This window comes from Eulemur rufifrons, chromosome 12 (assembly GCF_041146395.1).
Source record: "Eulemur rufifrons isolate Redbay chromosome 12, OSU_ERuf_1, whole genome shotgun sequence".
Lineage (NCBI taxonomy): Eukaryota > Metazoa > Chordata > Mammalia > Primates > Lemuridae > Eulemur > Eulemur rufifrons.
Genome location: NC_090994.1, coordinates 24,902 through 39,911, shown reverse-complemented (window position 1 = coordinate 39,911; position 15,010 = coordinate 24,902). Strand labels below are relative to the sequence as shown.

Here is a 15,010-nt window from a genome sequence, read left to right as displayed (position 1 = left end):
TTTAATTTCTAAAGTAACTGTCGGCTCATAAAAACACTCCCCCAGCCTCCCACAAACACACATTGTTTTTCTAAGCAAATAAGTCTTTTCGGTATCGGTGTGCGGATCTTTGAAAGTGCAATGAGACCTTTCCTGCCCGGCCAGCCTGCGCCCCGGGGGTGTTACCTTCCGCATCCAGATTGAAGCTGGAGGACACGCCGTCCGTGTCGCTCACGGACACAGAGTAAGTCCCCACGTCCTCCTTGTCTGGGTTCTTAAGGTACAGCTTAGAGCTGGAAAGGAAGACGAGCAGGTGAGTGTCGACCGTCCCTGTTTGCAGGAGTGTACGGGCGCTCCCGCCTGGCCGGCCCGACTTACTGATCCCCGGCGGTCTCCACGCGGAACCTCCCCTCGTCCGCGATCTCCTCGTAGGACTTGCACCACGTGAACTTAGACGCGTCCGTCATCTCCTGGCAGTCGAAAGCCAGGTAGATGTTGCCTTCCTCGTCGACGCCGGCGCTGATTTCCTTGGTGCCTGCGCGGCAAGAGTGTGCAGTGAGCAGCGTAGGAACACGGGGTTCTTAGAGCTCTGTTTTGGGGAGAAGGCGTGGCCAGCAGAGAGCTCGGCTTACACGGAAACATCGGTTCGGTTTAATGCCCACCCAGGGCTGCCTCGGGGCAGCAGGTGGATGCTAGAGCCACTTGGCTGTTTTGTTGTTGCTGTTTTTTTTTTTTTTTTTAATTTACCCTATTTCTGCCCACTTCCTTGTCTGCATTTGATACCACGGTAGAGAGCTTCTGGCGCTGCCCGGCCAGGCCCCGAGATCCCTGTTCTGAGACGTCCTTCCTGGACCCCCCAGAGGCAGCCCTGGCAGCCGAGTGCGTGGTCAGCTTTATAAGTTTCTGATCAAAACGCAGCATTAACATAAAAAGCACCTTCCTTCCTGCGCACTCGTGACTGTTCCAAGAACGACCCCTGCCCAGTGTGAAGATGACCTAACCCGGGTCACAGTGCACATGTCACTTCACTTGCTGACCCACGTCCTTTTAAAAACATGACAAGATGTCCATCCCTCCATCAGCACGCACATATTAACACACACGCAATGCACGCACACCCTCCCCCCCAATTACTGCAGCTCCGCGACGTCTGCTGTTTCGAGCGGCTGAAAGGTAAAGTCCCACCTGGCCTGGCCTCCACGAGCACCGGCTCGGACGTGTCCGACGGCCTCCCCACGCCGCTGGCGTTCACCGCGCGGACCCTGAAGACGTAGGTCCTGCCTCGCTGCAGGTCACAGGCCTGGAAAGGAGGAAACCCCGCACGTGTGGACACACAGTGGGGACGACTTTGTGACTTTTCACGCCGTCTTACCAACACGCCCTCTGTTTCCCAATAACTTATGTTTCCAGTTGGAAGAACTAGACACAGTAAACCAGAGAAGGACAGAGAAGGGTTCACAGCCGTGCACAATCCCACTTTGGAGGAATTAGCAGATTTGCTACAATTTCGCTATAACCTCTTTCATTCCTTTTTCTCTGAATTTCTTTCTCTTCTGTTTTTTTCCTTTTTCTGAATGTTTTAAAGCAGAATTAAAATCACATCAACTAGTTTGTAATCTAGGGTTCATATTTAACATAATTCTCTGGTACTCAGTATTTTAAATGTGATATTTAAATGTGCAAAATCATCACTGGACACGTCAAAATGAAACCAATCACTTCTTATAGGTACATAGATTATCCATACTATAATCTGCATTGATAACCATAAATATATACTAAGTTTCTAATTGATTTATTTTGATGGACGCTTAGAAGCTGATTTGTTCACTCAGAAGAAACCGTTTCATATTGTCTGATCGTTTTCCAGAGGCTGTCGCCCCTTCCCGCCTCCCTCAGCGTGTGCTGTCTGCCCGGCTGGGACGTTCCCTGGCTCTAAGTAAGGATGCAGGTCGCAGCCCTGTCTAGCTGCACCTCAGGGCCGGAATGAAAGAAGGAAACCTCTGGACTGAGGCAGCCGGCACGGTAGCCGGGGCGTGTGAGCCCTGGTCTAGAAACAGTTGTTACAGCTGACCTGGGCTCTGGTTCGCTGTAAGTGCTAAAAATAGGAATATTCAAAGAAAAAGAGGGTAGGACAATTTACACATTATAATTTTGTCAAAACCGTGTGCCTGTGTATGTGTGTGCATGTGTGTCTGTGTATGTGTGTGCATGTGTGCCTGTGTGTGTATGTGTGTGCATGTGTGTCTGTGTATGTGTGTGCATGTGTGCATGTGTGTGTATGTGTGTGCATGTGTGTCTGTGTGTGCGCGTGTGTGGATTATCAAATGGACGTCTATCAGCAATCACGTACGTACAGTAAACGTGGGTTTGGGTGCAAGGACAGGATGAAATGCCGTAATAACCCGCGCTGAGCACAGCTCATGCAGACACACCATCTGGGAGCGGTGCCGTCAGCGGCTGTCACCGCCATGCGGGAGAGGCGCAGGCCGTCTGCACAGCTCGCGGAGTCAGACACAGCTCCATGCAGACAAGGCGAAGGCGCCACTGCTCAGGCCCCTCCCGCCGTCTGCTGGGACCCGCAGACCCGCGCAGGTGGGAGGCGCCACCCCTCCCCACCCCGTGCGGCCCCTGCCAGTCAGGCCCAGTCATCACATTTGCACAGGTTTGCCCTGGGGTCTGTCCTGTTTGCCGTGGAGGTCAGACACTGTCACACAAAGCCAGCGAACGCGTCACCTTTAGATAACGGTTCGCAGTTGCCGTCTGGTTCACAGTGCGCCACTCTCCAGCGTCCTCTTCCTTAAAATCCACAAAGTATCCAGAAATAGGGCTGCTGCCGGAATACACCGGGGCCTTCCACAGCAGGACCAGGGAGGAGTCCCTGACCTCGCAGAACGTCAGGTCGTAGGCGGGACCTGGGGGGTCAGACGCGTCCTGAGTCCCCTCGTGCACTCGCCGCCGCACACCTGCCGCCCCGAGGTCAAGCACCAGGGACCACTGCGCCCTTGGCAGGTGTCACCCCCCAGGGGCATCACTGCGCCCTCCTCGTCACATGCCACCCTCTCCCCAGGAGAGCTCATGGGGAAGGCACCATGCCCGGCCTGGTGGGGGGCCCAGCTCCGTGTCACCACGGCCTCCTCTCTCAGGCATCCGGGAGACTGTGCACGTACTCAGAATAGTCCACCAGGCCACGCTGCTCCCTTGGGGCCAGCAGTGCTACCACAGAGGACAGGAGGTGCTCGGGTCACCCACCCACAGGGCTAGAAACCTGTCGGCCACAGCGACCACTCAGGGAGCCCGAGCACCTGGCCAGCCAGGCAGCTTCAGCCCTGCTCTCTGCAGATAGCCCAGGCAGCTCTGGAAGGGTGTGGTGCTGGTGGCCTGGGCCCAGGTGAACACCGGGCAGGAGAGGGGACAGGTGCCACCACCACCCCTGTCCCCGTCCTAACCACATCGCACTGCAGCCTTTGGGCCTGATGAAGCCATTTCCTATCAAACCCTCCAAAAGGCTCTGGAAACTTCAATGGCTTTTTCTTCCACTGATTTTTCTAAGTAGCAAAAATTAATTTCATTAAAACAAGAAAGGAAGGAAGGAAGGGAAGGAGGGTAAAAATGAGTATAATCAGGCCACAAAATTAAAAAATACTCTGAGCTTTTTCAGCTTCAACTTTTAGATTTTTCTTTTGCAAAGAATGAGCACATTCTCCATTGCATTTGAGTTCCCGAAAGGTTGGAGACAAGAACCAGAAATGGATGCCTGGTACTTAAGAACTTGTGAAAACAGTTAAAAAAAATGCAAGTCCTAAATAAATGCAGATTTGCAACAATTATGCATTTTAGAACTGGAAGTCCCAAGATGCCCGAGTGTTGGAGCAGGGGACGACCTTGGCTAAGTGTCAGATGAGAGCCGATGCCACGCTCTGTCTCACGCCGGTCCCCCGCCCGAGACCCTCTCCACCCCCAGGCTTCTTTCCGCTTTGGGACAAGGTGCCTGTCACACGGGTTGGGTGGGGCTGGTCTGAGTGTCCCTTCCCACCTACCTCCCACTTCAGGGCGTCCCACTCCACCCCCAGCACCTGGTCCGTGTCCTGCGGGGCCCAGACCGCAGACAGTGGGTGGGCCTCACTCACCACCTCCCCCGGGCCTGGCACCCAGCGCCTCACCATGGTGACACCGCCAGTGTCGGGTGAACACACGCTCGCTCTGGGAGGCTGCTGAGGACACGCTGCAGACAGCCGGCCACCGCCACAGAAGCCCCTTCCCGGCCACCCCTGCGTGCGGGAGGGAAGCGTCTCACCGGGCTCTGGCATGGTCCAGGCCTCGCACTTGAAGTGCTCGCTGGGGTCCGACGGCTCCCCGATGCCGGCGAGGTTGGTGGCAGCGATTTTGAATTCATAGAGAGAGCCTTCCGTCAACCCCTCCACCTGTTTGGATTTTGTTTACATTAATACGTGACATAAAAGCCGCATTACAGGGCACTGGGCAAAGGCGTATGTAAGACTGACTCGTAACAGAAACGTGAGTGGAGACAGAACCTTCTCAGCAAAGGAAACAAGTGTTTGGAGATGTTTATGCACCTGACCAGCCGCAGTCGGGTGTTAAAGCTCCCGGGCTTTGCCTCAGTCATGCCCTGATCTCCCCCAGGGAAGGAAACTGAGGCCCACAGAGACCCTGGGAGCAGCCCCTGGCCCTGGGACATCGGGCAGGAGCCCGTTCCCCCTCCACACTCACAGCCGTGAGGCGAGGGCCCCACGGGCCATGAGGTCTGTGGGTCCCGGCATTTAGGGTCTGGCCACCCCAGAGCCATGGACTAAGCATGGGACCCACTCAGTTACTGGGCTTGCTCCTTGGGGGAAAAAAATGGTCCCTGACATCTTTCTAGTTCCAAACTCCAGGGTCTCACGATGCTATAAGTTGTTTCCGTACCAAATGCTCTAACGTCATCAAACTGAAACACTGGGTGAAGGACGCCCCAAGATGCAGAAGTCACCCAGGCAAAAATGAACAAATGAAACCAACCGTGAAGATGGTGTCTTTGACGGGCGAAGGGTTGACCTCGTGCCAGTTTGCATGGTGGACTTCACGCTTGTCTATGTAGTAGCCCAGGATGGCCGCGCCGCCGCTGAACTTGGGCACCTTCCAGCCCAGCGTCATGGCGTGGCCATCGCAGTTCAGCAGCGTGATCCCGTAGGGGTGGGACGGTGTGGCTGCAAGCGAGCACGGCACGGACGTTACGGGGCCCGCGGGCGGCCTGCACACGCGTGCCCGCCACGCTTGCCTGCTGTGCTGTAACTGTCGGATTTTATATCTTCCCTTAAAGAGGATAAGTTAAAACAAAAAATTTCCCTCCTACATGTTTAGTGCTATTTCTAAATACATCCACCAACCGTGCAACAATAGGAGAGCAGTGAATTCTTTAAATCCTATCTGAAGGTTCCGACAGGACAGACCCCTCCCTGCTCCCTTGAGGGGATCTCTGAGGACCTCTCCTTCATAGCCACGAAGGACAACACCTGTGCCTCACAGCCAGGGACGACAGGCATGACTTATCCGGTACCTTTCAGTGTCCTGCAAAATTATGGAAACTTCAAACAAGTATGAACTCACATCTCCCTGTTTTAGCACCAAATTTGGAAACGGACCGTGTTTTCCTAACAGGTGGAGAGATGATGTGTCTGCTCCTCCCCGGGTCCCAGCAACCTCGGCGTGGTCGCCCCCGGTTACCTGAGATACCGGGGACCGGGATAAGCGATTCTTATCATGGAATAAGAAGGGAAATGGTTGCTTTCATTTAGTAGGCAGGACTTAAAAACGCAAATGGGAACGTTTGAAACCCTCTCCTGGAAAAAACTGAGAGGAGATTAGAACAATGACCTTGTAGCAAAAGAGATTTTGCTATCGTGACTGCCTAGGAATTATCTGGCTTGACATTCCTTGGAAATCCCAATAACAGTGTCATTAGAAATTTTAATTTCTGAAAATGCTCGTGAATTTAGTTGGCAATGAAAAATAATTAAAGAGCAAAACATTTTTTTCTCAGCAGTGAAGACATTCAAAGTGTGTAACATGTAACGTTTGTGTTTCAAAATGTTGCTGAATGTGTTTATGGGCATAGTGCCTTAAACCGGAAATAACTAGAGAAACAATTGCAAAACCCAGAGGATTGCAGAGCAACTGTGCTATGAATTGTCACCAAGATTTAGGACCTGAATTGTCTCATTTGATCAAAATAATAAAAGTTTAAACATCACTATTTATGAACAAAGCCACAAAGTTACATAAACATATGAAATTCTTTAAAATGATTCCTTAAAGTTCCTGGAACTAAGAATAGCTAAAAGGCCACTGATGTTGTTCTATTTTAGCACATATTTTTAAAAGATAAATCCATACCCTATAACATATATTTTAATATGAGTACAGGTGTCTGGAAGCAAACGTGCCCTCTAATAATGTCTTCTATTTTTAATTTGCATTTTGTTAGCGTGTTATCGTTTCTCCCTCTCATACCTTTCCAAGACAAGTAGCCAATTAATGAGAGGTTTAATCTCATGTTCTCTGTTCAACAATTTGCATAACTTTTCCCCTCTGCTGATATCCAAATGGCATCACAAATGTTTAATTCATGCAGAAATTACGGTGGGTGGGGGAAGGGAAACCGGTGCAGGTTCACGTGAGTGACTTACTGAGCGCCGCCTGGACCCGGATGGGGTCGGACTCCTGGGAGTTCTCGCTGGTGCCCACGGCGTTGACGGCCTTCACCCGGAAGATGTACTGCTCACCTGTGGTCAGGCCGTGCACCACGAACCTGAGAAAAGCTCCAATCAGGCTCTGAACTACAGGGCTACAGAAATCATCCTGAACACGCATTTGGACTAAAGCAAAGTGCACTTTTTGAGCGCCTTATGTATGCATAACATAAACCCTTCGTTTTCAGTGTGAGTTAATTAGTTCAATATGTAAGATAAAAAAAAGTAACGTCACGGCACCCCGTCCTACCAGAGGCTGACTACACTTAGCGTCAAAGTCATTTATTCTGTGACTCTGCCTTCATTTTTGCATGTCCTGGGTCTTGTCTGGATCAAAGGGTTATTATGTAACAGTATCCAATTCCTTATCTAGAAGAACTCGCATGTGTAAAAATTAATGAAAAGCAATTACACAGTAGTGGTTAAAGGCTAAGACTTTGAAGTCAGCTAGACTAGGCTGGAATCCTGGCTTTGGCACTTAACAGATTTTACATCCTTAATAAGTTCCTTGATTAAGGGACGTAAGCCCTGTAAGACTTTGTTCTTCCATTGCTAGAGCAGGGCTAACATAAATAGCACCGCCTCGCGGCCCTGCTGCAAGCCTGAAACAGGAAACTCTGCATGAAAATCTTAGCACTGTTGCCTTGTGCATGGTGGGGACTCAGTAAAAGTAGGCGATAATTATTTATCTTACATAATCATCGAACATTTATGAACCATCTACAAAATCCTTCTACTGGAATAATATCTGAAGTTTCTTATTCCGATCGATCTCTCTGCGTTTGCGGTGGGGTGTGAGGAACATCTATTACTCCCCTCATCGACATCTCTTCTTTACTAGACCCAGCTTTTTACTATGTATTTTTTTTTTAAGATTTTAAAAGGAAAAACGGATGTGCCATAGTTGATAACCTGTCCACAGGGTGACCCCGACAGCCACTGACATCGTCCTAAGGAGCGTATTGTGTGCAAAGCTCGACAATCTCAGCCGATCTCTGCACGCTCGGCCTGCAGCCGGAGCAAATCGATTCCAAACCAGAGACGCCACTTCCTGCTGCAAGGCAGCCTCTGCCCCGCACTGCCCGCCACGAGAGGGGCGTGGTCTTGGGTGGGGCCGCAGCCAGGGGCTGGGGAATGGGGCTGCCAGTGATGACAACAGAACGAGGTTAAAAGTTTGAAAAATCGGTACAGAAAAATAAAATGACTTTCACATTGTAGTTGCTGTTTTTAACTCTCCTATTCAAAGCAAAGTCCTAAACACTAATTATATCAGGGAAAACCCAGGGTCTGGAACTTCCTCTTTCACCCGTAAGTAAATCACGTCAGCCAAGAAGCACCAGTGTCGTAACCAGTATGTGCAACTGCTCAGAACTTGAACTCCGCACGTGAAAACTGACTCATCACACAGGAGCTCGGTGGACGTGCCGTCCTGGGGGCTGTGTGGCTCCTGTGTGGTTCTGCTTCTCCTACTGTGTTTCAGAGCAACAATTCGGGGGCACGGGAGGTGGCGTGGGCACCTGTTGTATTTGATGGGCTTGTGGTTGCAGGGCTCCCACAGGTTGGTCCCGGCCACGCAGCAGTCCACATAGTAGCCCAGCAGGTCCTCCTCCTGCCTGGGCTTGTCCCACTGCACCACCACTGATGTCTTGGTGTTTCGGGAGGCGAGGACGCGACCAGGGGCAGAAGGAGCAACTGTGCGGAGGAGACAGAACAGTTGGAGAAACGGGATGAGAGTTTTGTAGGATGCGCCAGAAACTTGGAGCCCTTCTCCCAGCAGGAAGGAACGGCAAACTGGGTGGGGTTTTGGCAGGACCAGGGATCAACAGCAGGGAGATGAGCCGTGGGACAACAATGCGTGGGGAGGTGCTAGACCCCCCGCCTCTTCCCGAGCTCTCCGACTGCTAAAGGAAAAGAACAAAGTCACAAAATCTCCTGCCCCTTCCACGAGAGCTGCTACCAAAGACCTTCTGGTGGAATAAATGATTACAATACTTGGGTGATGACTATTTTTGGAATATAAATTACCGATTTTAAGAAAATGGGGGCACATTTTTATCTGATCCATTGTAATCTGTAAGAGGACTCAAAATTAAATCAGGATCTGACCATCTGATCTTCTCTCTTCATGCCAGGCCCCCCACGGGCTGCAGACCAGGGGTCCGGAAGCCCTCGGAGACACAGTGTCCTCAGAGCCAGCGCCTGGCCACAGGCCCCAGGGTTTGCCAATTAGTGTCACTTTCTGTGGGTGCCACTGAGCGGGAAGAGGCCGGGCCTCGCCCAGGTGTGGCTCTGGGTGGAGCCTGAGAGCTCGATTAAACCAGAACCAGGTAGACGCCCGAGGTCAGGCTGGAGGTAGCGGCCTTAGTACCTCGTCTGTTCTGACGTCCAGCTTTTTTATTACTATAAAGCATTAAGGGGAGACGGGAGAGGTTCCAGTTACTCAGAATCGTAACTGCAGACTAAAATGTTTCTATCACGAAGCCTCTCAAGGATTTCGAGAAAGCCTCCTGGTAACTGATACAGCTCCTCAGTGGATCGCAAGTCAGAATCTCCATAGTTTGTATTTTAGATCTTCCAGCCAGATGGGCAAGAAACCAGCGCGTCTAGGACTGTACGTTTCTGAAGTGACCGTGGCCTAAGCTATTTTAACTCATCTGCAGGCTTCCTCGGAGATGACGAGCTTCGTCGAGAACCAGCCAGAACGCGGCAGAGAGCCCTTTACCTCTTGTAAAGGGAAGTTTTAAGGCAACGCGAATTTTAACTCACATGTAACATTCATGTCCTTATTGACACGATTTAAAGGTTATCTGAGACGCCCGTATGTGGGCGGCGCGCGGTGATGACCGACGCCCCGTGTGCGGGCGGCGCGCCGTGATGACCGACGCCCCGTGTGTGGGCGGCGCGCGGTGATGACCGACGCCCCGTGTGCGGGCGGCGCGCCGTGATGACGTACCGATCGTGTCCTGCGCCTGAACCGGAGACGTTATTTCCGACGGGTCGCTCAGGCCGTGCCTGTTTGCCGACAGAACGCGGAAGACGTAGGATTTCCCGTCTGCGAGGTCGAAGACGGCGTAGCGGGGGGACCTCACGGCTGTCTGGGGGTTCACCCTCTGCCAGGTGCCGCTCCCGACCACGGACTGCGGAGAGGACAGCAGCTGAACTCTGACCCCGCCGCGGCCAACCGCGCCCACCGCGGGCAGCACACGGCGCCGTCACCCCGCTGTCCCCAATTGCGTGAAACGTGACGCTGATTTGGAGAAGCAGATGCCCAAAGTTGAAACCGTTTACTACTAAAAATTTTCCCGTTAACATGAATAAGCACACTAAGGGAAAGCTGAAGGGAATCAACACATAGGCTGTGATTTCAGTAAAATGCAATGAACTGCTGATAAGTTAAAGATAATTTAGGGGAATATTTGTAACATTCCAGCATAACTCAATGCTCCACATTTCAGTTTAAAATTTGTATCATATTGTAGTGACTTGCAGTACTGACAAAGTGACCACAATCCAAATATCTACCCATAGAGCAAGACCCGTTATGATATGTTCATATATTTAAAAATGTGGCCATTTAAATGATTGCATAAAAATCTTTAATCACATGAGAGGAATCATGTCATTTTGTTAAATGCAATAAAGAATGTCAATTATACATATGATACGATAAGTACATGAAAATCTATGTATCACATATTAACATGGCTATTTCATATGATGGAATTATTAGTGATTTTAATTGTATTCCAAGTAACTTCTCTGTATTTTCCAAATTTTATCTACTGTGTGCTTAATTTTTATCTTTGATAATTACATTAAGAACCTTGATTATATGTTTTATTATTTTTTTTCCCTACAGAGATAAAACCCCCTTTGAAAGTAATTTTGTGGTAGTAAAGATTGGATACATATCAACCCTGCTAAAGCCTGCTGAAAATTTTTAGATATCAACCCAGGCTTCTGGAATTAGATTCATATCTAAAAGAGATGTTTTCTGTCATTTTGACAAAAGTGAAAGGTCACGATTTTGGAGCTGCCTGGGCATTTGCGTGCTGAGCGGCCCCATGGCGTCCCGTGGGCCCGGATTCTTTGTGACTGCGAGTGTCTGTGGTCCGGATGGCGAAGTCTGGGGTGTGGGGGATGCCCAGCTGGGGTCGGGTGGAGAAAAGGACATCACATTCAAGGGGAGCCTGCCGGGAACTGACGCCAAGCTTCTAGAAGCCGCAGAAGAGCTTGCAGCCAGAACCCAGCCCTGCCCTGTCCCTGTTTCAGGCAGGGCCAGGAGGGCAGCATTGGTTACACGCATATACACATGTGTGTTTACAGGGCTGCAATTGACAGTGTAGTTTGCCTTTTTTATATATGTGTTCAGGGCAAAAAGGCCTTCAAGCCCATGACGTAATGATTCTGTGAATTCCCTCTACGAGGTCGCCACCCAGCGGCCATGTGGCTGTGCACACACCCGCCAGCCAGGGCAACCATCCTGCTGCTCTGGGACCGCCATCCGCAGCAGTGAGGACTCTGGAGTGTGGTTTGGGGGGGGGTACGCCTTGGGTCCCTGTGGACCCCGGGGGGGTCAGTGCTTTGCAGCCCAGCAGACAAATTCATGCCCAGGGGCAAAGCCGGACGCGCACGCAGCCCCTCAGGCCCCGACCGTCCCAGGACGCCCCTCCGGCCCCTGCACCAACGTGAGGGACTGTCTGTGACGACGGCTGGGACGTGCTCCTCCTACAGCACAGTGAGCACCACCACGCAGGGCCCAGTACCTTCTCAATGAAGTACATCAGCGGCTCCTTGCCTCGGGGGGTGGGCGGCTCCCAGCTGAGGACCACGTAGTTCCTGCTGATCTCCGATGCATGCACGTTGGTGGGGGGTCCCGGGATCTGGACGTCACCTGCAGGAGGAGCAAACCTGTGAGCACGGAGGAACCCGTCACCCCACAGCCCCAAGGGGGTGTCCCTGGGGTATCCCTGGATGCTGGAGAGCTGCCACATCATGCTGTCCTTCGCTTTGTTTCTGTTTTGGGAAAACAAATGAACCCAAAGACTATTTTTTCAGAGCCAAAGTGTAATATACTGTTAAACATCATGCAGTTACTAAATACTTTTGTTTCTAACACAGGTATATAAGCCAGTCCATGAGAAGAGTCTCATCCGAAAGTCTTTCAGAAGAAGGGAGAGGATTTACCAGAAGAAATCCGGCATTTGCCCAGACACGGGGCCCTGACCGCGCTGAGATTTGTGCAGAGGAACGATCACAGCCTGTGTTCTGCGGCACGGAAGCCTCGCAGGTGAGCTTGTGCCGTCGCTAACGACCCTGTCCGGCTGCTTTCTCCCTGCTGTAATATCTCGGAGAATCTAAATCATACACCAACTGTTAAAGCACCATGTTCGTTCCTCCCTCCAAAGATCTGACCCAGGCTGGCAAGCGCCATTTCCTACACCTGCACATTTGAAATTCTGGAGTGACGTTGACGTCCCTTTTGCAAGCAGCGGGGAGAGAACAGTCGCTGTCAGAGACGTCCAGTACACCGCTCTTCTGACACACGGCTCCTTTAAATACCATGTGAGGTGCAGGGATTTCTGTTTGAATCTGAAGGAGATGCTCATGAGAGGTGGAGGTTTTCCAGACCCACAAAACATTATGAGCCTCCCGTTAGATTAGCACATGATTAAGGTGGTTTGAAACCTCCGCGGGACATCCCTGAGGCCTTCTCCATATCCGGTTGCTGCCCCCAGACTCCGCTACAGCGAGGACTCGAACAGCCACGGAACAAGATTGGGTTTCATTGCATGAGAGTCCCGTTACGGGCTCGTTGCATTTTAGAGGCGACTGGGGCCTGGTCTGAGATCGTTCTGGCAAGTGGGTTGAATTTCAGACACGGAGTCGGCCTGTCTCCGGGAAAGCGCACACGTGGCAGGGCCGAGGGACAGGGAGGACACGTGTCCACACACACAGACCACAGAGAAGACACAACAGACTAGTCTTCCCATGACATGTGCCAACATCCCAAAGCTGCACCGCGGTGCATCCCACTCACACGAGACGCAAACCGGGAGGACGGCAGGAAACACGGCAGGTAACAAAAGCAGGGGCAGGTGCGGGCAGCGGGCTGCAGAGCCTCCTTCACGCTCCTCCAGGACTGTCTTGCGGATGTCAGACCTGCACGTAGCTCCCGGGCCCAGGGAAAGTGGAACAGGGGACATTCGCTCTGAGGCCCAGCCGGGACCTCCTCAGCAGGGACCCTGGGGGGGGGGGGCAGGAAACTTGAGCTACTGAGACCGTCTTCACCACCACCAGGCCGTGCAGCAGTGAGAGCCCCGCAGACTTGCGGACGGCCCCCCAGGGACAGCGGAGAGCAAGGAGAGGGCCCAGGCGCCCACAGCTGAGAGAGATGAAAGTTGCTCCGCCTGGGTGGGGGCCGCCCGGCAGCCCTGCTCAGCCCTGGGTGAAAACGGTGATCTATAGACTCACCTGTCATTAGTATTGTTACTGTGCACATTAATGACATATAATATTCATATGTACGGTTGTTTAAAAATGCTTTCACCTCCATCATCTCATCTGGTTCTTTTCACGCGCGGAGGAAGACAATGGTGTCCTCCTCCGACCTGCGGCTGCAGAACGGGGCCCAGGAGAACACGCCTGAGGGCGCCCGCCCGCCGCTGAGCGCTGAGCTGGGGCCCAGGCTTAGCTCTTCGATTCCACCCCCTGCGCTTCGTCCACGCAGGATAGATGGTCCCCCCGGAACGGCACGGCCCTCCCATAGCTCTCGTCCTATCACAGGTGCGTGACGTCCTCGCCATCCAGGGTCGTCCTCACCAGCCCTGACGTCCCCTGTGTCCCCCAGGGTGGCCAAGATGGCGTCTTTCCTCCCGACCCCACCTGCCCTGTCCTCTCGCAACGCCCGAAACACACGTTTCCCACGGGCTGCTCTGCTCCTAGAACATCTTCTCTTCCAGTGTAATTTGGAGGCATTTTTCATTCATTCAAACATCTACGTTTTAATCGTCCCAGAAGCGGCAAGAGCGTTACCAGGTGCAGGGCGCACGGCAGGTGAAGGTGAGCACGGCGACTATTTAGAGGCCACAGGACGTCAACCCTCCCCACATCCCTCCTTCCTCGTGCTCGGAGAGTCTTTCCCGGCTGCCTATTTCTTACGGAAGCAGAGGTTCAGACTGAGACTCTAAGTGTCACCTGAGGCTTGCCCAGAACTCTAACGGGGGTCTCATAGGGGTTCACGGCCCCCGTGGGGAGCAACAGGACAAGTGTTCTTTTTAAGGTCCTAGAGAAAAATCGTTACGTGCGGATGCCACTTGGGGCCTATCTCCTTCACATATGAAAATCAATCAACAAACTCTCCTGCACCGGCAGCTGCCTGGGGGAAGAACATTCCGGACTCTGACATTTTTTTTTTTTTTTTTTTTTTTTGTTGAGACAGAGTCTCACTTTGTTGCCCAGGCTAGAGTGAGTGCCCTGGCGTCAGCTTAGCTCACAGCAACCTCAAACTCCTGGGCTTAAGCGATCCTACTGCCTCAGCCTCCCGAGTAGCTGGGACTACAGGCATGCGCCACTATGCCCGGCTAATTTTTTCTATATAGATTTTTAGGTGTCCATATAATGTCTTTCTATTTTTAGTAGAGACGGGGTCTCGCTCAGGCTGGTCTCGAACTCCTGACCTTGAGCAATCCACCCGCCTCGGCCTCCCAGAGTGCTAGGATTACAGGCGTGAGCCACCGCGCCCGGCCCGGACTCTGACATTTTAAAGAAGAGCTCAGAAGTCCTTCTCCCCTAGCCAGTGGCCCCAAAGTGGTTTGGAGTCTTGCTTTTGAAGTTTTCACCCATCACACTTTATGAACTCTAATTAGAAGTCCAACTAAAATCTGATTAATAATGTTAGAGTTTCCTTCTTCACAAACCATTTTTGCTAACGATCTCTGGAAGGAATAATTAAGGAGAAGTCATCACACAATCAAGCATAAATAAGGAAAATATAAACCTGCAAGCACAGAACATCACTGACAGGAAAGACTCGATCTCTTTCAGTTAAAATGTTAGGAAGAAAATCTCTGCTTAAGAAAAGTAAAAGGAAATATTATTCCACTAACGGAACCCACAAGGGCAGACACGGCAGCCAGTGATCACACCTCGCCTGTAGCCGGGTTTCTTCTCCGTGAGCCCTGGAACGAACGTGTCTGTGAACCCCTAAGAGAAGACGGTCCATGATTCTCTTCCCCACTTCCGCATTCTATCTTTTCTTTTTTAAAATTTCCACGGACATG

At 51.7% G+C, this 15,010-nt stretch overlaps 1 protein-coding gene across 1 annotated transcript in view; it reads right to left on the bottom strand.

Annotated features, from left to right (window-relative positions):
- Nucleotides 1-15,010, bottom strand: part of MYOM2 (myomesin 2) — a 54,131-nt gene that overhangs the window by 19,847 nt on the left and 19,274 nt on the right. Inside the window, exons 13-22 of the mRNA XM_069485061.1 lie at nucleotides 11,495-11,622; nucleotides 9,682-9,865; nucleotides 8,246-8,420; nucleotides 6,666-6,787; nucleotides 4,999-5,186; nucleotides 4,277-4,403; nucleotides 2,716-2,894; nucleotides 1,165-1,279; nucleotides 358-514; nucleotides 166-272 (exon numbers count right to left, since the gene is read on the bottom strand). Coding sequence (XP_069341162.1) covers nucleotides 166-272; nucleotides 358-514; nucleotides 1,165-1,279; nucleotides 2,716-2,894; nucleotides 4,277-4,403; nucleotides 4,999-5,186; nucleotides 6,666-6,787; nucleotides 8,246-8,420; nucleotides 9,682-9,865; nucleotides 11,495-11,622 — 1,482 coding nt within the window. The remainder of the gene's footprint in view (nucleotides 1-165; nucleotides 273-357; nucleotides 515-1,164; nucleotides 1,280-2,715; nucleotides 2,895-4,276; nucleotides 4,404-4,998; nucleotides 5,187-6,665; nucleotides 6,788-8,245; nucleotides 8,421-9,681; nucleotides 9,866-11,494; nucleotides 11,623-15,010) is intronic.